The 27,677-nt window shown below is 38.7% G+C and overlaps 2 protein-coding genes across 6 annotated transcripts in view; both read left to right on the top strand.

Annotated features, from left to right (window-relative positions):
- The window catches only part of SLC5A3 (solute carrier family 5 member 3), a 33,077-nt gene extending 18,506 nt beyond the window's left edge, over positions 1-14,571 (top strand). For 2 of the 3 annotated variants that reach the window (XM_003949153.6, XM_063803540.1), the window contains exon 2: positions 3,178-14,571. In XM_003949153.6, the coding sequence (XP_003949202.1) occupies positions 3,512-5,668 (2,157 nt within the window). In that variant the 5' untranslated portion in view covers positions 3,178-3,511 and the 3' untranslated portion in view covers positions 5,669-14,571. The other variant, XM_063803539.1, reaches the window with a different exon arrangement.
- The window catches only part of MRPS6 (mitochondrial ribosomal protein S6), a 70,108-nt gene that overhangs the window by 18,510 nt on the left and 23,921 nt on the right, over positions 1-27,677 (top strand). The gene's annotated exons all lie outside the window — the stretch shown is intronic.

Genomic DNA, 27,677 nt, shown 5'->3' on the forward strand with positions numbered 1-27,677 from the left:
TCTGTGCAAAACAATAAAATACTACTTTCTGAGAAGGATGCCTTCTCTTTTGGGAAGAAGGGGAATCTGCTCTGTTTCAAAGCACCTTTGTGTTCAAGGTTTGGCTAAATCTGCTCATCACCACTAGGGGACTGTTTCTTTTTGCATTCTACAAGTATTACTCCCATTACAGAAGCTTTTTAAGAAAAAAATGGACTACCAAGGAACCCACCTACATGCTTTTCATAACTATACCTATTTTATTGTCTTATAATTTTTACTTGAGAGGTTTGCGTGAATGGTGAACTGTGACAAAAAGCATATATAAATATAAAAATACAAGTTAAAAAGCCTCATGTTAGCTGAAGATTCTTCCATGTGTATTCTTATAAAAATAAGGGAACCCTGGACAGTGCTCATTGTATTTTGTTGAAGAAATGTTTACTTCTTTAAAAGGAAGAAAAACATATATATATAACATACTGTATATTCAGAACCATTTTTAAGGAATGTAGTTTATCTCTTGAAAGACTGAAATTCAAGGCTGTGACTATGACTAGAGTGTAAAATATAGCTGTATTGCATTATAGTATTTTATATATTTCTACAAACCAAATTGACCTGTTTTTGGTTTTGTTTTTCCTTTTCCAGTCTTTACTAGGTGCTGGTCTCTGCATGTATTTTGTTTAAGTTGGAAAAATCTAGAAACCTACCCACAGACTGGTATGGTATCCAGTGAGAAGGGAACTGTCCGCAGTGGCTTTGAAGGATCTGAGGAAGCCTAGGCGGAGAGTTGAGAATTCAGCCTTGAGCTAGTGTTAGGCTACTCTCTGCTACCTCTCCTGTGGGCAGAGCGACTTTACTAGAGAAGTTAGGAGTTAGGGCTAGCATGAGAACTTCATGCAGTTTGAGCATTCATCAGGCAGCAGAATATAGCTTCTATATTTACCTTGCATAAATCAGATTTGACAATGAAGAACAATGTTACTGATAGTAACAGTGCTTCCCAGTGATTGAGGAAGTGCTTGTTTTCTTTTTCAGCACTTTGTTCTCTGAACAAATAAGCTGCAGCAGCTACTATGACACATAACCCACCCTATTTCCCCCCCAACGGCCAGATGAAACCAGAAATACCCACTGTGTTTTTCTCTCCCTTCTTTGGAAAGCACGTGGTTGCTACTGCCATTGGGAAGAGTGATACCTGATTAGCCAGGTAGCCTTCTGAAAATTGAAACAAGTGGCCTGAGGATGACTTGGATGGCTGTTGGGTAGCAGAGAGCCCTGGAGGCAGGGTTTCATAACTGCGAACAGCAGTTTTCATTGTAATTGACACAGCAGTTTTCATTGTAATTGACAAGCTTCCCTTATGCAGAAACATTTAACGATACCTTTTTAAATAATGTTTACTAGTCATCTGATTAGATTTTATTAAAAATTTAGATGATTCTTCCTACATAATGTCAAAGCATTTGTTTAAAAACTTGGAAGCTTTTGGGGGTGGGGAAGGTGGTCATAGAAATATGATCATCTTCAGGATTTGGCAGGTATGAAGTGATACAAACCTCAACTTTTAAGATTTTTTTTTTTTTTGCTTTTCTCTGGCAATCAATCTTATTTATGCCAGCCGTTGACACTTAGAAAGGATTTAAATCACTTTTCATAGCATAATTATTGTATTGCTTAATGCTTTAAAAAGGCACGCAGATGGGATTGAGACATTTCTATCCAGGCAGTTTTTTCTGCATTAGACCTAAGAACCTAATTTTGTAGGGCAGTAGTCTCTAGGCATTATGTTTAGCTCCTTTTGTCAGTGAGAAGTGTGTTGTAAAGTTTCTAATACTGTGGTCTGTTTTGAACGGTTTTGAGAAGAGGTAGCTTTAGTATAATTTATAGGACTTAAAAGGAAAATGCCTAGAATCATCAGAAAAAGCATGGAAAAACATTCTACTCTGAGGTTTCCTTATTGGAAAAGGAGAAATCATTTAGAAGTTAATGTGTGGAAGGCATTAGGTTGAATAAAAATGTTTTTCGTATTGATCTGTCAGCTGCAATTACAATTAACTGAAAATTTAGTATTTGTCTCTTTTTCAGGAGAGAAGCCATCAAATTTTAATACATTTAATTTTAGGTATATTTAAATGTCTGTTTTGCAGAGTGATTATCTTAATCCAGAACTGAAAAATTCCTGATGGTCCTACTGAAGATTTATCTAATGGTCCACAAATGTCTGTTTTGTTGAGGTTTGGCGGACATAATAATAAATCATTTTTTAGTCTTCTGAAAACTTTTCTCCTCCTCCCTCTTTTCTCTGCTTCTTATACCCTTCAACAAAAAGCATTAAAAGGAAAACATAAAATCACACCTTTAGTCAGTGCCGTTATTCTCTCAGAGGTTCTTTTGGAAATACTGCCTGATGAAAAGGAAGAGAAGGAAATTGCTTCTTTTAAAGTTTGCTTTTTATCTTCTTGCAGCATCTTCTAACTAGCAGAAATACTACAATTTTTGAGTTGTTTTGTAAGTTGGATATTTTTAGTTTTGTGTGGAATGTCTTGTTTCCCATTAGGGCAGGGGGCGTCTCACAAGATCTAGGTTACTGTATGACAACTATATCCATTTACTGGAGTTTAAGAAGCTTTATAACAATACATTTCCAGAGACTAGGCAGTACTTGGTTTTCTGTATTTAAATTTTCTGAGGGTAGATGATAACATCTAGTAAACACCACCTGCCTGTTCCATCCAGGACCCTAACTGGCCATAAAGTTACCCCCAAACTCTCTTAGGATTCATAGTATTTTAAGATTTCATTTTTGTGCCCTTATTACGAATATAATTAGTGTTTTCTCCCCTTTAGGGTGCTTTAAGATCTTAGTGCCTGTTCTAATCTGAGACTACCACAGTAAGACAAGAAAGGGCAATGCTGTGGTAGGCAGTTAGCTGCTGAAGTTAGGCCACTTAGTTATGAGGTTTGATGAATTTTTGTCCTTAGTTCAAAATGATAATATTCTCACTGACAAAAGTATCAGCTGTGATCATATAGATTGCTCTTTCCTGTGGAACTGAAGTGTATTAAAATTTTTTTTTTCTTTTTATAAAGAATGTCTTGTTGCGCCGTGTTTGCTAGACTGAAAGTTTCCTCATCACGTGGTGAGACCCTCCTCTAATTCAATCTTTGTCTTTTGTCTTTGCTGCCTTGCAGGGTTGGTACAGTAGGCTTCACTAGACTTAGCTGCAACTCAGAATTTCTCCTCCAGCACCTGAGTAAATGCTGATGGTCTTGTGGAGAGTGGATTAAGAGTACGAGCTAAGTTCTCAATCCCAATTAAGAAGCGGAAAATTTAAACTGTCTTCTTCAAAGTTTATCACAACCACCACCATCAAGACAGCAAACCAAAGGACAAAGACTTTGACCTGCTGTGTTGCTCTGTGTAGTCCAGTTCACGTATGGTTTACAGACTTGGCTGGGGTTACTAAAAATAAATAAAAAGTTGGACACTTCTGTCATTGGACGCTATTATTCACAAGTTACCAGAATGAGAGCTGTACTGGACACAGCAGACATTGCCATAGTGGCCCTGTATTTTATCCTGGTCATGTGCATTGGTTTTTTTGCCATGTGGAAATCTAATAGAAGCACCGTGAGTGGATACTTCCTGGCGGGGCGCTCTATGACCTGGGTAGCAATTGGTGCCTCTCTGTTTGTGAGCAATATTGGGAGTGAGCACTTCATTGGGCTGGCAGGATCTGGAGCTGCAAGTGGATTTGCAGTGGGCGCATGGGAATTCAATGCCTTACTGCTTTTACAACTTCTGGGATGGGTTTTCATCCCAATTTACATCCGGTCAGGGGTATATACCATGCCTGAATACTTGTCCAAGCGATTTGGTGGCCATAGGATTCAGGTCTATTTTGCAGCCTTGTCTCTGATTCTCTATATTTTCACCAAGCTCTCGGTGGATCTGTATTCGGGTGCCCTTTTTATCCAGGAGTCTTTGGGTTGGAATCTTTATGTGTCTGTCATCCTGCTCATTGGCATGACTGCTTTGCTGACTGTCACCGGAGGCCTTGTTGCAGTGATCTACACAGACACTCTGCAGGCTCTGCTCATGATCATTGGGGCACTTACACTTATGATTATTAGCATAATGGAGATTGGCGGGTTTGAGGAAGTTAAGAGAAGGTACATGTTGGCCTCACCCGATGTCACTTCCATCTTATTGACATACAACCTTTCCAACACAAATTCTTGTAATGTCTCCCCTAAGAAAGAAGCCCTGAAAATGCTGCGGAATCCAACAGATGAAGATGTTCCTTGGCCTGGATTCATTCTTGGGCAGACCCCAGCTTCAGTATGGTACTGGTGTGCTGACCAAGTCATCGTGCAGAGGGTCCTTGCAGCCAAAAACATTGCTCATGCCAAAGGCTCTACTCTTATGGCTGGCTTCTTAAAGCTCCTGCCAATGTTTATCATAGTTGTCCCAGGAATGATTTCCAGGATACTGTTTACTGATGATATAGCTTGCATCAACCCAGAGCACTGCATGCTGGTGTGTGGAAGCAGAGCTGGTTGCTCCAATATTGCTTACCCACGCCTGGTGATGAAGCTGGTTCCTGTGGGCCTTCGGGGCTTAATGATGGCAGTGATGATTGCAGCTCTGATGAGTGACTTAGACTCTATCTTTAACAGTGCCAGTACCATATTCACCCTCGATGTGTACAAACTTATCCGCAAGAGCGCAAGCTCCCGGGAGTTAATGATTGTGGGGAGGATATTTGTGGCATTTATGGTGGTGATCAGCATAGCATGGGTGCCAATCATCGTGGAGATGCAAGGAGGCCAGATGTACCTTTACATTCAGGAGGTAGCAGATTACCTGACACCCCCAGTGGCAGCCTTGTTCCTGCTGGCAATTTTCTGGAAGCGCTGCAATGAACAAGGGGCTTTCTATGGTGGAATGGCTGGCTTTGTTCTTGGAGCAGTCCGTTTGATACTGGCCTTTGCCTACCGTGCCCCAGAATGTGACCAACCTGATAATAGGCCGGGCTTCATCAAAGACATCCATTATATGTATGTGGCCACAGGATTGTTTTGGGTCACGGGACTCATTACTGTAATTGTGAGCCTTCTCACGCCACCTCCCACAAAGGAACAGATTCGAACCACCACCTTTTGGTCTAAGAAGAACCTGGTGGTGAAGGAGAACTGCTCCCCAAAAGAGGAACCATACAAAATGCAAGAAAAGAGCATTCTGAGATGCAGTGAGAATAATGAGACCATCAACCACATCATTCCCAACGGGAAATCTGAAGACAGCATTAAGGGCCTTCAGCCTGAAGATGTTAATCTGTTGGTAACCTGCAGAGAGGAGGGCAACCCAGTGGCATCCTTAGGTCATTCAGAGGCAGAAACACCAGTTGACGCTTACTCTAATGGGCAAGCAGCTCTCATGGGTGAGAAAGAGAGAAAGAAAGAAACGGATGATGGAGGTCGGTACTGGAAGTTTATAGACTGGTTTTGTGGCTTTAAAAGTAAGAGCCTCAGCAAGAGGAGTCTCAGAGACCTGATGGAGGAGGAGGCTGTTTGTTTACAGATGCTAGAAGAGACTCGGCAAGTTAAAGTAATACTAAATATTGGACTTTTTGCTGTGTGTTCACTTGGAATTTTCATGTTTGTTTATTTCTCCTTATGAACTTAAGGATATGGTGAGACACTAACTTAAGACAATACTGACTGGTCTTTGGGGAAAAAAAGTTATGTAACTGTTGCATCTCTCAGGCATTGTTTACGCTGTAGGTTTTAGCCAAATTTTACTTAGCAGAAAATCATCTAATTACAAGACTTTATTTTCCCAGAGATGGATTAAAGTAAATCTTCAACTTAAGTGAAGCAAAACTTAACAGACTGAATTGTGCAAATGTGGTTTTAAATTTTGCATACCAAAGTAAGGAGAGACCAATTATTCTCACAGAGCACTTAGAGCAGAATATATGTTAAGTTACCATGAATTAAGGTATACTGTCTGCACTGCCAAGTCTTGGCAGACCTTACCCTGAAGTAGAAGATTTGCTCATTTCTAAATTTTTTTTTCTGTCTCTGTAATCCCTCCTACCATTAAGAAAAACTTATTTCTTAGACATTGTACAATCAGTTATGTACTGAAAATCGAATGTGCTTGTGTGATACTTGTTTCAGGACAAGTTCATTTGCCAGGTTCATTTTGTTAGCATGGGCCTACGGATTCTGATTGCCAAGAGAAAGAATGTTTTCCTGTAGGTATTTTTGTACCACCAGTATATGGAATGTTAGGGAAAAACTTTGTTTCAGTTCCTTTTTTTTTTCTTTCTACTTTCAAGTTTAAGTGAACCATACTGAAATGACCAACAAGTCTGCCTGTAAAGTTACATGTCATGATTGTGTTGTTAAATGATTATGGGGGAGAAAATGAAGTAAATGTTGCTGATGATCCCCGTATTTATTGATCATATTAAGGTTGTTTATATAGTTTGGAAATGACCAGCCCCCTAAGCAGTGTTTGATTAACTTATGCTAATCAGATGATTACTCATATATTCTGCTAATTTTCTAGCTTTATTCTTGTTATTTGGAAAAATTATTAGCCAAATGCCTTCCTAAGTGGATCCAGTTGGAAGATATGTCCAGAAACCTGAAGAAAAATTGACGCTGCCTTTGTGTGCTGGATTGCTCTACTTGATTAGATCATGATATATCAAGGTTGAATTTTTAGAGGGAAAATTTAATTCTGATATCTTATTGCATCCTTGATAAGTTTTTCCCTGATTTTTTTTTTCCTCAAAAGACTTTCCATCTGTACACAGCCTCTACATTTTTGTTGTAGTGACTTAGAGCATAAGGATGTTTCAGTGCAAACTGGCCATCGGTAACAGAAAACTCAGTGCATACTTTGCTGTTGTTAGGTTGTCAATATAGTCTTTCTGTAGGATGGATAGCATGTTTGAGAGGTGCCAAACAAGAACTTTTGGGATTAGTAGTGTGTCTTGTGGAGGGTGTTACAGGACTGTGTAATTATAGGACTCTAACTTGACATGGCTTGGCACCCACTTGCAGCTAGTGGGTACAGGGTACAAAAGATGTTAGAGAAAAGCTCTACAGATTACGTACTTCTGTGTCTTCGTATGCTCAACACTGTCCTTTGTCCTCCATGAAAGATGAAGGAAGCAAATTATGTACTTTCTTTGACCTTCTTTAATCTCTGATACTTTTTAGATTGCATGATTTTACTAGGCTTGTATTTAGGGAAATTACTTTCATAAATACTTTTGTAGATTTTGAATCAAAACTCAGTCTTTTTAATTTTTTTGTAGTCTATAAACTAGTTTCATTATGATGGACTTGATTAGTCCAAAGTTAATTTTAGAAATTGTCAGGTAGCATAGTGTCTTCCCATGATCAGGAGGCTTTCTGAAGGACTGAGTCTGTAAATGAAAAAATAATTTATGTATGAATAGCATGTATTTCTGAAGAGCTTAGAGTGCCTTGTAGAATTTTTTTCTCAATTTTATTCTTGAGGTTTATAATTTGGGGGCCAAATAGATAGAGCTCATCATTTTCTTGTTTGGAAGTTGAGGCTGCGACATGTCCAAGGTTATGAAGTCTTTTTTGGGAAGAACAGAAACCAGGTCTCCAAATCTGGACTCATGGTTTGTTCAGATGTGTCTGGACAAATGGTTGTCAATGTTTTGTCCTGTTTTTTCAAAGGAACTGTTCTTCCTTTGGGACAACCTTTTGGTGTTTGGGAAAATAATAAGATCTTGGATTTTTCAAATTAACGTTAAGTTGTAAGAACTAAAATTTTCTTTGAACCACACTACTGTGTAATTCAGTGATAATTGACATATTGGCTGGGCAGCCTATCTCTTCCATATCCAGCGTAAATGAATAGGAGGTGTTTGTGATTTTTTTTTTTTTTCTCCCTTTATTTAACATTGCGTCCTAGTAGTTTGGAGAATTAGGGTCCCTCTACCTTCTTTCTGCTCTTGTCTTAGTAAGATACATAAGGTACATCATCTTGTGTCTGTGTGTATATAGCAGTAGGTCAAGTTTAGAGTACTAAAGTCTGTAAATAAGGAATGACTATTAGCATATTCATTAGAATTGTTTATTCTTGCCAGTATAAACATCATTTTATTTAGACTGAAGTCCCTGAAGCTTGTCTTTCTTATTGCTTCCCAGTAATAGATAATGTGCTCGAGTAAGTTTGTGAATTGCTGATTGCAACTTAATTCAGGGACCAGTCTTCAATCTATATTTCATTAGAATGATTGTTCCTGGAATGATACATGGACTGTCTTAAGCTAGCAAAATGTTCATACTTTACACTGACTAAATGGGTCCTAAATGATGACATTGGTCTTTAGACATTAACGTGTATATTTTTATATTAGCTCAAGCTAAGGTTCAGAATTGAAGATTGATATTGACTAGAATAGCTAAAAGTCAAAATGAGGTGAGGACACTGGTCTTGGAAGGTAGAGAAAAATAAATGTCTTACCAGGTGTTAATGGTATCCCCAGTTCTTAGACTTTTGTCTTCTCAGGCAATTTTCATCTCAAGATCTGATGAGAAGGGCATATTACATTGGTATGCAGGATGATTATTGCGTATTTTGTGGGACCTCTAATTTCCCTGGTCATCTTTCAGAATATTCTGTTCTGCCACCCCCAGAGAGTAAACACTTGAGCCGATTTCTTCTTCCCCAGCTATTCTTTCCTGGGGGTAATTATGCTTTGTCTTTAGATGAGAGAAGCATCAAGCAATAGCAATGGTGCTGTGTCCTTCGGCCTAAATTCAATAGATCCCATCTCCTAGGGCTTCCTTTTCACTTGGCTCAAAGGATCCATTGTATTTTGGCACAAAGAGGCTGGCCAGGGTTGTGTAGCCATAGCTCTTAGGGATGATACCAAAAGAAATTAGCTGGGACCCATCACTCTGTGAAACTTCACATTTTAAGAACTGAGTTGAGGGGGTTGTTATGCACTTCTGTAACTTGAGGCTAAGCAAGGGGTTAAGTCTTGTGAGAGCCAATCGAGTGTGTCTGTATTCGCAGTCCATGGCTTATTTTCTTTATAGTAGGCATATGGATCTTCCCCTCTGACTTTGAATATCATTTGGTGTGGCCTGTGGGTTATTTTCATTCTTTACCACCAAATAAAGCGGCTTATTAGCTACTCAGTTACTTGCTACTCAAAGGTTAGGTCTTCCCTGTTCCTGCTTGGCAGTGTTAAAGCTTACAGGGTTAACTTATGTTGATTCTCCTGGCTCATTTTCATCAGAGGCATGATGACTGGAAAGGGATCACATGGGTCGTTGGTGGTGACACCTCACTATTTCCTAGGTTTGGATAGAGAGATGTATACAAGACCTTTCCTGTTAAATTACGTGACTACAGAGACTTGCCAGGACAAAATTTTCCTAAGAAATCAGAAAAATGATTAAGTGAGATAAGTACCTGGGTGACACAGATATTAGCCCGTTGGTAAAAGACAACAAATATTAGCTTAAAATCTGCATATGTAGAATCATTTTCATTAGATTTAGAGCTTGAAGCACCTTGGCTCTCAGCTACTTTAAACTCCTCCCCATATAAATTAGGGCACCAATAAATAAATTTCAGCTTTTTAAACCCTGGTTTGATGTTAAGCATTATAAAGTACGAAGTTTGTTACCACAGTAGAGATAATTTAGTAGAAAAATGCTTTGAGGCTTCAGTATTTGTAAGATTTTGCATTAGCCAGATGCTAGGTTGTTGAAGGCATTTCAGTGTTGATAATAGCCTGAGCAGACTTCTTTACAAATGGGATCTGTTTCTATATGTGTATATGCCCACTTACCATTCAGAGAGACTGGTCTTTCTCTTTGTCTTCCTTCACATTGCTGTGTCAGTTCTACACCTAGTCTTTTCAGCACTTAGCAAATTCAAATTTTGATTTTTTTGTCAGCTTAGTTCACTTTAAGGCATATAGGCATGGTGTGTGAAAGTGATGTTTTGCCCCAGTATTGAGGACTTTTAGATCCAAATAATGACTCATTAAATATAATTATGTTTTAAGTATACTGAATTTCTGTTAGCTTAAAATGTTAATTCTCAGGAATGATTTTCTCACACTTTGTGTTGGCTAATAATAAAAGCACTGTTTTATTCTCAAAACTCCTTTTTCAAAAATTAGGGAGAGAGCAGTAGTGATCATTTATGTGAGCCCCTTTGAAATGATGGTGTCAGAGTGCAGAGAAACAATGGAGTTTTGATGCCAAAAAGGTTTTTTTGCAGTAAAAGTAAAAATTTGGAATTAGTTGGCATATAGAGGAACCCTTTTGTACTGGAAGGTATGAGGCTGGATTGTGAAAAAGTAATCTTTCGATTGCTAGACTTGGTTAACTTAGGGCTGCAAATCTTTTTCTTCTATCAAGGTCACTTAATATGGAATGTTTTTGTCAGACTGTCCTCTGTTGGAATACTTCAGCTGTTCAGCTACTTTGACTCCTAGGAGAGAATTTAGTTAAGGTTCAAAGTAATTAACTGGCTTTGCCAGTGGTGAGTCCCACACCATTATTCACTTAGTAGTCATATAAATGTTTTTATTTAAACTTCTCTCTCTCCAATGCTGAGAATAAGGCTTTAAATTACTGATTCACCTTTAAAGGAATGTTGTGAGAATTGATGTAATTTCTGTTTCTGTTTCCATCTAAACTTCTTTATAAAAAGAGGGATTAGTTTTTTTGTTTTGGGGTAAGCACCTAATTTATCCGGTAACCAACAACCCTAACCATTGGCATATAGTCTTTCACTCAGAAATAAACAAAAACTGTTTGGTATATCTGTATCATTGCTAATCTTGTGCACTTTACTTTTTGGGCAGTACCATACATAGTCTGAGGCTATTGACTTAAACCAATAACTGTACTTTATGTAATGACTCTTAAATTTGGTTACCTGGGTTCACAGCTTGCTTGAAGAGAAGGGATGCTAGAATAAAGTAAGCAGCTGAAGAGCGAGCAAATCAAGACAAAACACAGTGGTCTCAGATTTTTCGTAGTGTAGGAACAGTGGTTTTGCTCTATACCACTATACCACAATTATAACATAATTGTTGTCCATGATACTGAAGCTTTCCCCCTCACTTCTAGGTTGTTTACATTCAGAGCTCTATCAATAAGAGGAATACATATTACAGTGAATTCGACAACCGCACAAGTTGGCAGTAGGTATCCCCAACCTAATTTATCTTGGTAAATTCACCCTGTTTCCTAGTGCTGCTGGATAAAAGAGTGTTTACTTTTTATTGCTCTTGGACAGAGTAGTCTAGATAAGTTTTCAATTTATCAACATAGCCTAGACTTCTGTAAGTGGAATGTTCATTAGTAACTCATCTTTTTGTTGTTATAATTGGAAACAGAAACGAGGCTTATTGCTATTGCAGAAATCCCAAACTGGCAAAGGCCAGTATATATGGTATTCCATAATATAACCAGCTTTTGAAATTTATGTGTTTGGATTAGTGCCTTCTGGTTACCAGTATTGACTCTGCTAGTTTGCACCTTTCCGTTCTTAACAGAAAATTTGTATTTGTTATTCCTCTTAAATTTTGTCGTAACTAGTGAAGGAAGTAAAAAAAAAAAAAAAACATGCATTACATTGACATACTTTATGTGCAGCCTTTATTTAGGTTCAGTGAAACCAGGTAGTTCTGTATTTGTGTTGTAGCCTAAATGTTGTTTCTTTTATATCCATTAAAAACTTAAAGTTACTTATGTTCTGTGATCTTAATTTTGTTGTGTTTCCATTGTAGGTTGATAGGTATATCGAGAACAGGTACGTGACAACAGTTTATATTCCATGATAGAAAGCTGAAGTCCATAGAAAGCACAAAATCGTGTTCACACATTAGTGTACCCACACATAGAAAGCACAAGACTAATAGTATTCTCTGTATCCCACAAGTGCCAGTCATAAAGGCCACCAGGTATTTGTCTGAGAGTTGCTATGAGGACTACAGTATTGATAAGCCCAAGACAATGCGGTATCTAAACTGGTCCTAATGGTAAGGGATCCAAAGGAATAATCTCAATAAGTTTGTACCACATTGATGGAGGGAGAGAATATAAATGTCAAGAATGCCAAAATTATATTTGGGGGTTACTAGCTAAAATGGGGTTTGAGGGCTTTTTACTGCAACTTGAAACTAGAGAAATAGGGACAGATGTCTAGGTTTTTGGTGGGTGGAACAGGTGACATATTTCTGTTTTAAGCTGTAGTGTGATTGGGGTTTTTTGTAAAAAATCTTAAATCTTTTAGGAAATATTACCTCTTAACAGTGCGCCCCCCAAACATGCAGAAAGTCCTACTTTAACAGGGCAAATACTACTTGTCTTTGATTTTTTTTGTGTACGTTTGTATGTGAGAGATGAAGTTACCTTTATTTTTTTCCTATACTTGACTGTGCTTCATTTTAATAAAGGATAATTTGATCTGAGTGTTCTGAGCATCAGACTAATTCTGAAGCATATTTGCTAGAGGAGCTACTTTGCTTTTCACAATGGGGTGGAGAGGATTCTTTCACTTGTCCCATTAACCCTCTTCTAGTCTAGATGAGATGAAATCTGTTAATGTGTGTGCAGAAGAAAACGTATGTTCTTCTACTCAGCATTGCCCTTTTCCACCTCCTCACTTCACCTCCGAGTAGCTTGTTTATCAAGAATGAATGAATGTCTTTGTCTTCAATTTTGCCCATGTGTTAAAAGATGTAATTCTCAGAATGGGAGAGAAATGACTACCTTTGTTCCTACTCTTTTATATAATTATCCTTTTAGGGAAAGACTTGGTCAACTCTAATATATCTAGAAGGAAGACTATATCTGGTGTAGACTAATATGAGATGTTTTAGAAGAGTTAACCTGAACACTTTGAGGGAGAGATTATTCTTGCCAGCAAAAAGCTAGCCAGGAATGAGCCTACCACATTATTTGAGAATATCAAACCTCAGGCATGGGGGGATGAGGGGAAGAAGATTACCAGAAGTGCAGGAAAGAGAAGTTTGAGGAACATCCTTGGCTTAGCAACATGTGATCATGCAAAGCTGTTATAACCTGTTAATCCTACGTACTATGTGTTCTGTACCTTTACATGTTTTTAAATTTAAGATAGTTTGTAAGAACTGTACAAAAAAATGCTTCTGGAGATTTCTTTGGCAGAAATGCCTTTCATCTATAATTTCATGGAGAACTGCTTTAATTAGCCTAGGTGAAAAGTAGTCCTAGCAGTGTAAATATGTATAATTAGAGTTTTCTGATTTCACTGTGAGATCTCTAACTTTTGAGTGGCAAACAGATCAAGTCTTTTGCTCACAGACTTTTCTGTGGGGTTATTAAAATGCAAAAGCTTTATTTTTTTTAATAATGCCATACTCCATTAGTGTCAGATGATGGTATGGAATTTGTTCCCTTGCTTTCCCCCACTGTTACTGCTTCAGTTTATAGATTGCCAGCAGAGTTCAGAAATAGAGCAGGGATTTACCCGTTCTTTGCTTGGACATCCCATTTTCTTTTGTCCAGACCCATGTTGGCAATCATGTATGAACTGTGTTACACTTCTCAGTGCTTTCTTTTTTCTTTTTGATAAGATGGATATCAAAAATAGTTGCTGTGCAAAAGTTAGTAGTCTTCTTCAAGAAGAAAACCAATTCTTTTTCTAATAATATCCTGTGAAATTGCTTCATTCATTCATTTATTTTTAAGCCAAATGTCAGCAGAGTGCTGCTGCTTTTATCTAGTAATTTTGATATGTAAGTATTAATGCATTTTTAAAAGATGTCTACATTGAAAAATGTTCTTCCCAGTGTCCTGCTTATGATGCTTTGTTCAGATTTTTTGTAAGAGACCAGTTAGTACACTGGGGGTGTGTATTGTGTACATGTGTCATTTTAGTTAGGCATTGTAGACCAAATGTGATTATAAATGAAGTTGATGAACATTAATTTTGTTATTAGTGAGTTTTTTGAATTGTAAATGGATTTCCAGTTTACCTTCTGTTGTCTACAGCTTTTTTAATTTTAAGGTTTGACTAATTGGATCCATCTCATTGTACAGTGTTTTAGTTGCAAGCAGAAAGTAGAATTTGGTATAAAGAAGGTTATTTCTATATTGAAAGGAGTACAGTTGAAATTGTAGATTTAAGATTGTTAAAATCATGACAATTCTAACTTGTCTATTCTAACCTACTGTGTACAATCTGATTTTTTAAAATTGTAAACATGTATGATCTTGGTTTCATGTGTTTTTGAAAGTGTTATTGTTTAAAAAATGAAAAAAGCATATCTGCTAAAGAGCTGTCAGTTTTCATTACTGACTCTGTAAAATACACTGTTCTTTGTGTACTGTGTGTTATTTTGCCAGCTGCTGCATTAGCCTTCAAAAGTATTTGGAAACTTAAGATGAACTACATTTCTTGCAAAGTACATTCCTTTCTGTGGTATTTTGTCCTGTAACTGAAGTATAGTAATTATTTTATGGAAATGTTAGCAATTCTGTACCAACTTTGAATAAAATGAAAAATTTATATTTCTGTGACTAAGTATTTTCAGTATGAACACCGCCACAATGTAGTGTTCTGGATCTCAGAGTTGAAGAGTTTGTACCTCAGTTTCTTTTGCCCTTGGCCCGTGAATGGTTTCCAGTGAATTTCCCCCTACTAATTTTTGTCATTTTTAATCTTTGTAAACACTGACTCACAGGTATTGACTGAGAATAGGATTATATGTAAAACATAGAGTAAATTAAAATATTCTTAATTTTTTCACTTCCAATTTTGAAATTTCAAGTTATAGGAAAGTTGTTAAGAATGGAATGAGGAATTTAGGACTTGACTTCATCCAGGCTCACTGGGGATTAACATACTGCCTGCCACATTGGCTTTGCCATTCTTCTGAAGCATAAATATTTTTTCTGAACCATTTGAGATACTATTTGCAGACATTGTTCCCCTTTACTCCCTGAGTACTTTGCGTGTATATTTCTTAAGAACAGTCACTCATAGTTATCAAACTGGACAGAAACAGTGATTTTGAATCAAAAGACTATTCAGATATTCCTGGGTCCAGTAATGTCTTTATAGCAGCTTTTCCTTCCCTTTCAGAAGCCAGTTCATTGCATTTAGCTTTTATGTCTTTTGCCCCCTTTAATCTGGACTACTTCTTGGATTTTGTCTTTCACGGTATTGACTTTTTTTTTTTTGGCGGTGGAGGGGAAATGTGACTTGCTCTGTCGCCCAGGCTGGAATGCAGTGGTGCGATCTTGGCTCACTGCAGCCTCTGTCTCCTGAGTTCAAGCAATTCTCGTGCCTCAACCTCTTGAGTAACTGGGATTACAGGCATGTGCCACCACACCTGGCTAATTTTTGTACTTTTAGTAGAGATATGGTTTTGCCATGTTGGCCAGGCTGGTCTTGAGCTCCTGACCTCAGGTGATCCACCTGCCTCAGCTTCCCAAAGTGCTGGGATTACAGGCGTGAGCCACTGTGCCCAGCCGGTATTGACATTTTTAAAGTAATACAGGCCAATCATTTTGTGACTGTCCCTTTTCAGTTTGGGTTTGTCTGTTCCCTCATGATTAGATTCACACTATGCATTTTTGGCAGAAATACAAAAGTGATGCTACATCCCTAAAGCCTCACATTAGGAGGCATTGGATGTGTTGTCCCATTATCGATACTAACTTTGATCTTGGTTAAGGTGGTGTCCACCAGGTTTCTCCAGTGTTAGTTACTATTTTTTCCCTTTGGTAATATGTAATTAGTGGGGGGATATTAAAAACCATGTAAATAACCTATTTGTCATCAAACTTGAACCCCTAGTTTTAGCATTCATTTATCTATGAATCTTGCCTGAGTTGTTACTGTAATGGCTATTTTCTAGCCTTTTTTTGATGGGGAGGATACTGTACTCAAGAGCTTCCCCTTTTCCTGTTCATTTGTCAGTATGAACTCCTGGATTACTTTGTTCAGTGAGTTATTATTCATTACTGTCATTATTTTGCTTAGATGTTTCCAGATTTAGCTGGTTTCTTTTATCAATGGTTTCTTTGTCCTTTGTGACGTTTCCATCAATTCTTGAGTGCTTTGCATTTTCCAGCACAGTAAGATGTTCTGGATGCACTGTGTCATTTCCCTGCCTCAGTCTGGGGATTGGGCATTTAGTAGAGTGGCTTGGAGTACTCACTGCTGTAGGGGTATCATGACTTCTGGGCCCTTTCAGTGTACAGAACTAGGAAATACACATACAGTCACATGTCTTATAATGGTGTTTCAGTGAACAATGGACGACATATATGATGGTGGTCCTATAAAACAATGGAGCTGAAAAGTTTCTGTAGCCTAGTGATCTTGTAACGTACTGTAACACGTTACTCCTGTTGATGGTGGTGCTGGTGTAAACAAACTCTGCTGCCAGGGATATAAAAGTGGACAGTAATGTCTTAAGCTTTTACATTCACTAACCACTCACCCAAAGCAACTTCAGTCTTGCCAGCTCCATTCATGGTAAGTGCCCTTTATGGGTATACCGTTTTTTATCTTTTATACCATATTTTGACTGGACCTTTTCTATGTTTAGATGCTCAAGTACTTGTCGTTGTGCAGTTACCTACAGTATTCCCTGCAGTAACTGCGTGGGTTTGTAGTCTAGGAACAGTAGGCTACACCACATAGCCTAGGTGTGTAGTAGGGTACGCCTTCTAGGTGTGCAGAAGTACACTTTATGATTGTACAAAGCAAAACTGCCTAACGACGCATTTCTCAGAACATGTTCCTGTTGCTAACTGTGCACATCTACAGATGCCTCCAGTTCTAAACCAACACCAGTGGTTTCTTTTTAGCCTTCCCTCGGTGTTTGTATTTCTCTTTTCCAGCAGTGAGAAATCTGATAATACTGATGCAACTCATTTTGTTGAATCCTGTAACACCTTAGAATTAATTTTTGCATGGATAGAGTCTTTATTCTACCTCGTATTTGTTTGCAACTTTGGCTGAATGTAGAATTCTAGGTTAGAAAGCACTTTCCTTCAGAAATTTGAAATCATAAGACCATAGGAATTTTCTAGCCTCTAGCCTCTGTGCTCTAAAATTTCAGTTAGGTACCTTGACAAAAGTTTTTCTTGGACAGTACTGGCCCTTGGTGGGTTCTTTCAGTACGGCAGCTCCGTGCTGGGACTGTGATTCTCCCTGCTCTCTCCTGCTTAGAGCCCCTTTTGTTTAGCTCTTGGACCTCCTGGACTGATAGACTTGGTTTCATGCCTTTGCTCTTAATTTTCATCTCTTTGCTCTTTCTAGGGCAGTTTCTAAACTTTATCTTCCAACCCTTCTGTTGAAAAAGAATAAAATTTCTGTTGAGTTTTTCAATTTTAAGAGCTCTTTTGTTCCCGAAATCTTTTTTTATAGTCTCTTATTCTTGTCTTATATCTTGTATCTTCTCATCTCTGAAGGTACTGTCGTCTTCCACTCCCGCTTTATTTACTTCAAGATAGTTTTTTCTGTGTTAATCTTCCATGTTAAAGGCTTTTCTCCGATATATGCTGATCTGCTTATTTTTAATAGGGTGGAGCATGCTGGCATCACGATTGGGCTTGCAACGGCCTGGCTGTTTGTTGGGTTAAGTCCTGCGATATCTTTAGAATAAGTCAAGCTTTCCAAAGAAAGTTTTGAGTTTTAAACTGAAGGATAAAAGGCCTTTTGCCATGACTGTGAGAGCCAAGTGGGGAAAGAACACAGGGGCCCCATCATTCACAGCCTGCATTTTTTCCTTAATCTCTTTGGTACAGTACTACCATTTAGAGCTGTGCCTGTGCCCTCCAATGCAGAGCCCTCTTTTTTATCTGCCGCAGAGTATAAACCTTCAAATATGCATCTCAGGATCCAACTAGTCCTTAAACTTTTGACCAATTGTATTTATTTTAGTGTCACTTCACCCCCACTTCCCAGAGGTGCCCAGTGTTGGTATGGTTGATTCTTAGTTTTTCCCATTGTTGATTTTCTGCTTCTACTTCCTTTCTTCCAAAATGTTATTGCTAATGTTTCTTCTCGTATTCTTGTAAGGTTGTACCTGAAAAAAAAAAATCCTGCACAATATTTGCATCAAAACATCACATTGTTTACCTTGAATATATATCATTTTTATTTGACAATCATACCTCCATAAAGCTGAAAAAAATCTCTTTACAGTAGTTCTAGTAGGTTTTCAGGTGGGAGCATAATTAGGTGCTTGTGTTGAATCCTCTGGCTTGCCTGGAAATTCTGGTACTCACCCTTTAACCTTTTGAAGGTTGAAATTTCAGAGCCTATTGCCCATTTCTGCCCTTCCCTGAGATAACATGTTGCCTACCAGAAGCACAGTTGGAGTTTTAAAGTTCTGCTTATTTCTAAGTGGTAAGCGATGAAAATTGTTCACATTTCAAAGGGGCCTTAAAAGCTGCGTCGTTGGCTGGGCACAGTGGCTCATGCCTGTAATTCCAGCACTTTTGGGAGGCTGAGGCTGGTGGATCACTTGAGCCCAGGAGTTCGAGACCAGCTTGGGCAACATAACGAAACCCCATATCTACAAAATACACAAAAGTTAGCCACATGTGCTGATGCACACCTGTAGTCCCAGCTATTCAAGAGGCCAGCTACTCAAGAGGCCGAGGCAGAAGGATTGCTTGAGCCTGGGAGGTCGAGGCTACAGTGAGCTACTATTGTGCCACTGTACTCCAGCCTAGGCGGCAACAGAGTGAGATCCTGTCTCATTAAAAAGAAAAAAAAAAAAAGGCTGTATAGGTGATTCTTTTATACAATGTGTATTGAATACCACTCATCAAAGCTATTTTATTGTGAGTTTTAACATATTCCATAAAATGACACATGTACGGTCTAGTAAACAGTTATTTGTGGTAGTTATGTTTTGTAAATTTACCTCAAACACTGCATGAGTGAATTCTGAATCGTTGCCCCTTGCGTGAGATTCCTTCCAGTGTATGGTCATGTCATTTTTGTCAATACATGTTTGTCAATCAATACATGACCTTGCTTCATGTGTGTTTCTGTTTAAAGACAACATAGTTACTAATTGTTGATAACATTGCTAACAGTGATAACATTGTGCTCAAGACCGATAGCGCTAGAACTCATGCCTGCATTGTGCTAGATAAGCTTCAATTTTCTTCCTAAGGCACATCACATCCTTACGCTTAGGAACACTAGACAGCCCTTCAGCACTGCACTTGGGAGCCATTTTAAACAATGAAATGACCCCCAGAAAGCACACATGCAAAAAAACATGGTACTAAATAGACAGCCAAAGGACCCTTGTTTATGATATGTGAGCTGAAACAAGGGCGAAACATTGCCTTTGTCTGCCTCAGCTGGGAATGTGTGCAATAGGGGACTGCAGTTTTCCACCATGCTGTGCATGTGTGCATATCTACAGATGACTGCAGTATTGTTGGGGGTATTGATTTGGGGGCTACAAATAAATTTTAGCAAGTAGGCAAATTGGCATATATGGATTCCATGATTAATGAGAATCACTTGGAATTGTGAAGCAAATACCTATGTAACCACACCACCCATAAGAAATAGAACATTACCAGCACCACCACCCGCTTCCTGCCAAGGAGGCTCATTCCACTTTCAGAAAGTTCTAAACTTTAAAGGATTTTCTGATTGACCTTAAATCTGTCTCTGGCTTTTACTCCCAAGTTCTACCTCTGAAGTGTTATCCCCTCCCCCACTTCTATTTGAAGAGAAATGTTGAAGATAAATGTATTCTGAAGTCTCAAAATCAGACATCATGTTCTTCACTCTCTGGGTGTATAGCACAGGGCATAGATTTCAGACCCTTCACCATCTTGCTCTTCTGTTTTTTCCTCTGGATAACTTTGAGGCAGTTGAGGTTCCTTTTCATATGTGGCCTCCATGTTTCAGTAATTGAGGAGAGACACTGCTAATAATGCAACAAAATGAGAGCCACCATTCCCTAGGGCTTGCCCCCTTCCAAGTCTAATTTGGAATCTCACTGGCATACCCTAAGGTAGGCCCCCTGTAAAGTCCTGTTGTCTCTTCATAGGAGTTTCTGACTCTCTTTCCAGCTTTCCATGGCTTTTCAGAGTTGAGGTTTTTTTTTGTTGCTGTATTGTTCCCCATATGCTTCAGGAGTTGAACATCCATTTGGTTTTGTATTTTAATCCCAAGAATTTTTAGAAGTTTGGATGCACTGTTAAGTGTTTCTGCCTGTGCCTTAGATGTTGTTTCTGTCTTTTGTCTTATTTCTAGTTCTTCTACTCTGCATCTCTCCTTTTGACTAGTGGGATGTGCATTAACTTCATTATGCATCTCTGTCTTTCAAAAAATACTCTGTTTTCCTCTTTGCAGTGAAGATCTTTTAAATTTTATGACTCAGTATAATCTTTTCTTCCTTTCTAGTTATATTAAGTACAGTTAGCAACTTTTATTTCTCAATTCTCCATTTATTCTTTGACTAGTCATCAAACATTTATTGAACGTGTATTGTAAGCCAAGTTCTTTGGACCTCCAGCATCTAATAACCATGAGTAAGAAGCAATTTGAAGAGGTTTAAGAATAGGGACAGACTCCTATATAATTACACTTGCAAGATGTATGTGGAATGCAAGCGATACCTATGGGGTTACAGAAGAAAGACACGTTTATAGAAAGTAGCTGGATCTTTTCGAAAAAAACAGTTTGAGATAAATTTCATGTATCTTACAATTCACCCATTTGAAGTGTACAATCCAGTGGTTTTTAAAGTTGTGCAACCATCACCACAGTCAGTTTTAGAACATTCATAATCATTAGTTGTCACTCCCCAATTCTCCCTCCCCACACCTATTCTCTCCCCACTATCCCCTGGCTCAGACAATTACTTACCTACTTTCTGTCTGTATTTGTCTATTCTGGACACTTTTAAAAATATTCCTCTGTCTATGATTATATATCATTTGACTGGCAGCTCCCAATCCCCCCTCCCCATAACCACCTAAGCCTTTGGTAACCACCATTCTACTCTCTATGAGATCAACTTTTTAAAATGTCATGAGTGAGATTATACAGTATTTGTCTTTCTTTGCCTGTCTTATTTCATTTAACATAATTCAGAGAAACACAAAACCACTGAGGGTTTTGTGGGTGCGGTGGCTCATGCCTATAATCCAGCACTTTGGGAGGCTGAGGTGGGTGGATCGCTTGACGTCAGGAGTTTGAGACCAGGCTGGCCAACATGGTGAAACCCTGTCTCTATCAAAAACAAACAAATCAACAACAACAACAACAAAAAACCACATTGAGATATCACCTCATGTCTGTCAGGATGGCTATTATGAAAAAGACAAAATACATATGTTGACGAGGATATGGAGAAAAGGAACTGTTGCACACCGTTGGTGGGAATAAATTAGTACAGCCATTGTGGCAAACAGTATGGAGATTTCTCAAAATATTAAAAATAGGATGACCATATGATCCAGCAGTCTTACTACTGGATAAATGGAATAAAATCAGCATCGAAGAGGTGTCTGTATTCCTGTGTTCGTTGCAACACTATTCACAATAGCTGAGATGTGGATCAACCTAAGTGTCCATCAGTGGATGAATGGATAAAGAAAGTATGGCATACATACACAATAGAATACTCTTCAGCCATAAAAAAGGAAATCCTGTGCAACAACATGGATGAGCCTAGAGGACATTATGTGAAGTGAAATAAGCCAGACACAGAAAGACAACATATGATCTCCCTCATATGTGGCATCTGAAAAAGTAGCTGAATCTTGATGCATGTTTTTATTCCTATAATTCCTTTGTGTTTGTGTCCTTTCTCTTCCGTGCTCTACAGAGTAGAGCAGTCCATCAGGTGCCTTCCTCCCACCACTTGAATTTAAGCATCACTGCAGTTGGCCTAGTTGATGGACATGCTTTTTGTCTGTTGTTGAGCAAATTATGCAAATCTGACTTTTTTGTCAAAGTCCATGTTTGTCATTCTAGGAATGTATGATTTTAAGAACTTCTCTTAACCCAGTCCACCAGGTGATATTTTTGCTAAACCTTACATGGATATGTAGAAGATTCATTTTCTTATAAACCTTTTGTCTCTACCATCTAAATCTTTGGTTGACTGTTCCCCCCCTCTGGTTTTCTTGTCACTCCAGTGCTGTCTCCCTTCTACCCTGTGAAGAGGTTGAAATATAAGGCGAAGGCAGGGAACTGAATTGTGCATGAAGGCATGCAATCAATAAGGCAGGTGGCTCAGTAATGCCTACCTGATTCCTGCTCCCACTATCCATTTCACAAGCTTAGGCATTTCCTTTACTTGCTGTCATAGTAACCAGGACTCCTGCCAGTCTTCCCGTTTATCTTTTATCTGTGAGTGCATCTGAAGGGGGATGGGGAGTATAGAAATGGAAACTCTCAGCAAGAGGATCATGGACTTTAAAATATCCTTAGAATAGCAAGCAGGGTACCTTCATTTTGGCATTGTTTCTAGCTGATGCAGTAGTATTTACCACAAATAGTCACCCACTGGGGTTGTCATTTTTCCATTTCACATTCAGACAAGACTCCAATATTATTGGTGAGAAAGAGTGAAACTTTTATGTTCCTTAAATTAGTGTTGGAGAAGATCATTGCTTAAAATCTTTTACAAACTGCAATTCAGCCAGAGTCATTCATCTTTGGGAGGATGAGAAGCCAGCTAGCTTCCTACTAGAGTGTGGTTCTCACTTTTGTTTGCACCTGGGGAGCTTTAAAAAAATCTTAGTGTCCAGGATTTTTGAATCCCTAAGCCAGTTGAATTGAAATATCTGAGGGTAAGATGCAGACACCTTTATTTTTAAAGCTCCCAGGTGATTCAAGTGCTGAGAAATACCTTGGTGATTTCTGCCCTTTTCCTTTGACTTACCCAAATCATGAAAGGAATGATTGATTATATGCAAGTGAGCCCCCAAATCTGTCCTTAAATGAATGACATCTGAATGATATTCTTTGATTTGAAACCTCAGAAATTAGTTGATTAAGGAACAAAGGTACATTATTATTGAACTAGAGATTAATGTTAACCAAGGCACATGACTAACTAATATATAGCTGACAACTAGTAAGTTCACACAAGGTTGGATCTCCTATAATTATGTCTTCCCTTCTGCTTAGTGGGTTCGTTTTTTAAATTTATTTGCTCATAGCCTTTTGATTCCAATGCTGGTATTGATGGCTTAGCAGGCACTTGGTGCAGGGGCCCCTTGGATGGGTAAGTGTAGTTTATGACTTAAAGGCATTTTGCCTACCATGCAGCTCAAGTTGCTTTACTCCTCAGTCATCTGCTTTTTACGTTTGCAAATTCAGCCATGCATTATCTCACTGAGAAGATAACGATGCCTCTGCCTTGTTCTTGGGTCCTTCGTTTTGGCCCAGGATTAATGTGTGCTGAACTCAGATCAGTTACTGGACCAGTCATTGGCGTCTTGCTCCTGTTTTCTTTTTAACCTCCATTCTTCTCTGAGTTCTTTTTGTTTTCATCACATTGCCCAAAGAGTACTTCTTAATGTTGGATTTCCCAGGTCTCAAGAGTCTTATTCCTGGCTGCATGGCCATAGAATGGGCAGGCTCCTGTTTCCACATCCCTTGGCTTCATTGACCACTGTGGTGTCAGGGCCAGACTTGGTCTTGTCCTATCACGTCTTTTTGGTGCACTCTGATTCTGGGACCAGTACTTCTGGATTCCAGTTTTTCCTCTCATTCCCCAAGAGACAGAGTAACCAGTTGTAATAATTAATGATGCTGGAAGTACCAGCTTGCAAGACTCTTTCAGTAACCTCTGGAAGCCACCTGTTTATACCTCTCTGATTATTACTATATTGTTAAAAGCCTGGATGGACACGGAGTCAGTGAATGAGTTTTCAGTGTCCAAGTGTAGATCTGGGACTTGAAGACAGAATTTACAAATTATGGCATCTGTGGCAAGATAGCGGTTGGGATAGACTTGGGAGAAGAAATTCTTTAAAGGAAAAATTGAATTTGTTGCAAAAGAAGTTTGTCACTGAAACACGTTTTAATTGCTCATCGTAAAAGAAATCAGAGTGTAAAAGAAAAAAAAATGGAATACTCCACTTGTTTTGCTACCTGGGGAAGACTAATACCTTGCATAGTCATCCGTTCTTTTTTCCATGTTTGTCTACATAGTCCTTTTTTTTCTTTTGGAAGATACATGGATGTACTCTCCATGCTGGTTTTATTTTATTATTAAAATGTTTTTATGCCAGTATGTAAGGATCATACCCCATCCCAACCCCGACAGGGTTTCACTCTGTTACCCAGGATGGAGTGTGGTGCCACAGTCATGGCTCACTGCAGCCTCATCTTCCCTAGCCTCAAGCAATCCTCCTATCTTAGCTTCCTGAGTAGCTGGGTCTACAGGTGTGTCCCACCATGCCCAGCTAATTGTGTGTGTGTGTGTGTGTGTGTGTGTGTGTGTGTGTGTGTGTGTTTTGTAGAGATGGGATTTAACCATGTTGCTCAGGCTGGTCTCAAACTCCTGGGCTCAAGCGATCTGCCTGCTTCAGCCTCTCAATCATCCATGTTTTTTTTTAAATTTCTATAGGTGTTTTTGGGAACAGGTGGTGTTTGGTTACATTAATAAGTTCTTTAGTGGTGATTTCTGAAATCTTGGTGGATTTTTAAATGGTTGTATAGTACTTATTCAATCAGTGGAAATCATTTATTGAACCAGTCTCCATTGGGCAATGAGATTTCCATTCATTCACTATCCTAATAACTTTATGATGAGCATTTTTCATAGCTAAGTCTGGTACATGGGTATGGTAGTTTGCTTAAATTCCTAGAATGCTGGGTGTGTCCCGCAGACCCTGGCCTACGGATGAAATGAGTACTCAGACACAGGTATGCAGTGTAAGAGCAGCTAGTTGACTGCCTGGCTCTAGTGGCCAGAGCAGCCCCAAGAAGCTGGAGCTGCTTGGTTTTATTCAGTGCCGGCACAATGCTGAAAACATGGAGCAAACACAACCTGTAGGTAATTAACATTTATTGCCCCCCTTTCAGAGAACCTCATGTGAGAGGATGATCAAAGATCAGTTCCTGGTCAGCATAAGTAAACAAGCCTCTTTAAGATAAATTCCCCTACACTCCCTTGTACCTACTCCTTGGCCTCTGCCTCAGGGTTATAGAACAGCTGCCTTCAGCTCTTCTCCCCTGGGGCTCTGCAGAACCTTCCGACCTTTCAGAAGGTTTAGGTCCTTTCCCTGTAGTTTTTCCCACCACTCTGACTGATCCCCCACACTAGAAGTAGCTGTGGAGTTAAAGGTGTACACATTTTAAATTAATATACATTGCCAAATTGTCTTCCAGAAAGTTTACATTTTTACCAATAGTGTAGATGAGTGTTTGAAGAAACTGAAATCTTAATGTTCTAGGCAAAATAGTGCCATAGGTGGAAGAAAACAAAGGCTTCTACCTATACTAAATTCAGTACCCATGTTGATTCTACCCCAAATATAAATTTCATAAGAATTTTCTCCCTTCCTTTCGTCTGCTGTTAGTTCAGACCCACTCTGAGAGCACCCAAAGTGGCCCTCTTTCCCTCCTGACGGGGTATTCATTTTTCAGGGTCTGGCTGAAATCTGCTTTCTTCAACCAACCAGTTAGTAGTAGTAATTCCTTCTTTTGAGTTCTTGTGGCATCATTGCTTTTCACATCAGTATTGCCTGTGTTTGAATCTGCCTTTATTAGTAACTTACAAGTGTCTGCCTTCCTATCTGTATCGCAGACTTTTTAGGGACAGGGACTTGGTGTTCCATTTCCCTGCGGCTACCCTTTTGGAGATGGGCTTCCTAGCGAGCAGCTTGGACATACTTGTCTTGAGGAAGACACTTTGAGAAGAATGTTTCCAGATAAATGTTAAGTTGAACCAAAATGGCAATTTCCTAAGTTTCAGCCTACATTTCTGATACCCGCAGAATTTGGTCTGCCCATAAGAGATCATTCACTTTGCCCTTTCACTCCACATGCAGGTGTCAGGATGTATGTATCTCCTGTGTATGTATGTATCTCCTTAAATGACTTGTGCCATTTAAGTTATTTTAAAATGGCTTCCCCATAAAGATGCATGATGTTTTCCCGCATGTAACTGTTTCTCAGAAAGATGATTATATAAATACCATATTCACGAGTGCTTTTTAGGTAATATATTAACTTAAACAATTCTTAAGATTCTACACTATAGCCTGACAATTAAATGACCACTTGAAAAGCCTGACCTGTGAATCTGCAGTATTTTTTTTCAACATTATTTAAAAAATTTTAAAATTTGGGGTATTTTTGTTTTTGCAGAGCACACAGCATTGGTTTATTCAAAGAGTTTTTCTCTGCATTACACTATTATTTTCTTATTACACTTTATGTACAGTTAGACCCTTGAACAGTGTAGGGGTATGCATAATTGAAAATCTGTGTGTAAACTTTTGACTCCCCAGAGACTTTACCAATAGCCTACTGTTGACCTGGAAGCCTTACCAATGTTATTTTGTATGTTATGTGTATTATATACTGTATTACAATAAAGTAAGCTAGAGAAAAAGCAAGTTTTTTTTTCCAAAATGTTGTGACTCTTCAAAAAATTTTCCAATATATTTATTGAATAAAATTCGCTTGTAAGTGGACGTACACAGTTTCAACCTGTATTGCTCCAGGGTCACTGTATTTTGGTTCCTGTCTCTTCTTTCCCCTCCCATTTACCTACTGTTTTAAAGCCTGTTAAGTCTTTATTCATTAGTTACTCCACATTTCTTTCTTTCTTTCTTTCTTTCTTTTCTTTTTTTTTGAGACAGAGTCTCAGCTCAGTACAACCTCCTTCTGGCTCAAGTAATTTTTGAGCCTCAGCCACCCGAGTAGTTGGGACTACAGGCATACACCACCACGCCTGGCTAATTTTTATATTTTCAGTAGAGATGGGGTTTTGCCATGTTGGCCAGGCTGGTCTCAAACTCCTGGCCTCAAGTGATCTGCCCGCCTTGGCATCCCAAAGTGCTGGGATTACAGGAAAGAACCACTGCGCCCAGCCTACTCCATGTTTCTTAAAAATGGCCTCTTTTAATATGATTCATAAGCAAAGGAGTACAGCATTTAAATTTTAATAAGTGTTTTCTATCTTTGACCTTTACGAAGCCTATAAAGGTTACTTTTCTAGTCACTTCAAGTTATAACTTCAGGTTCAGGCCTGTAGAGGTAAGTAATCACATTTGAACATGTACTTAGGCATCTTTATGTTTCTTAGTGTTCTAGACTTGTCCTTATTGAATTTTATTCTAATTTAAAAAGTAGTTTCTGTGTTCGATAATTTTTATTCCTTAATTACCTAGAGGACTGAAACTCCTGATTCAATAAATTGTTGGGCAAAAGAGGTTCTCTACAATGAAGAATATTTGATCAAACAGTTCCTGTGGAATCAATTTCATAGTTGGGCTTTGCTTATGTCATTAGACAAGGCTGGCACTTCACATATTTTTATGTAGATGGTTCTCCCAAGGTCTGCTAGAACTTCAGCCACTTTCCATGACACCCATTTGACTGTTGAAAAGTTAGGGCTCACAGATTTTCAGATTGCTGTGAGAATGTCAAT

The sequence above is a fragment of the Pan troglodytes genome, chromosome 22 (assembly GCF_028858775.2).
Source record: "Pan troglodytes isolate AG18354 chromosome 22, NHGRI_mPanTro3-v2.0_pri, whole genome shotgun sequence".
Taxonomy (NCBI): Eukaryota; Metazoa; Chordata; class Mammalia; order Primates; family Hominidae; genus Pan; species Pan troglodytes.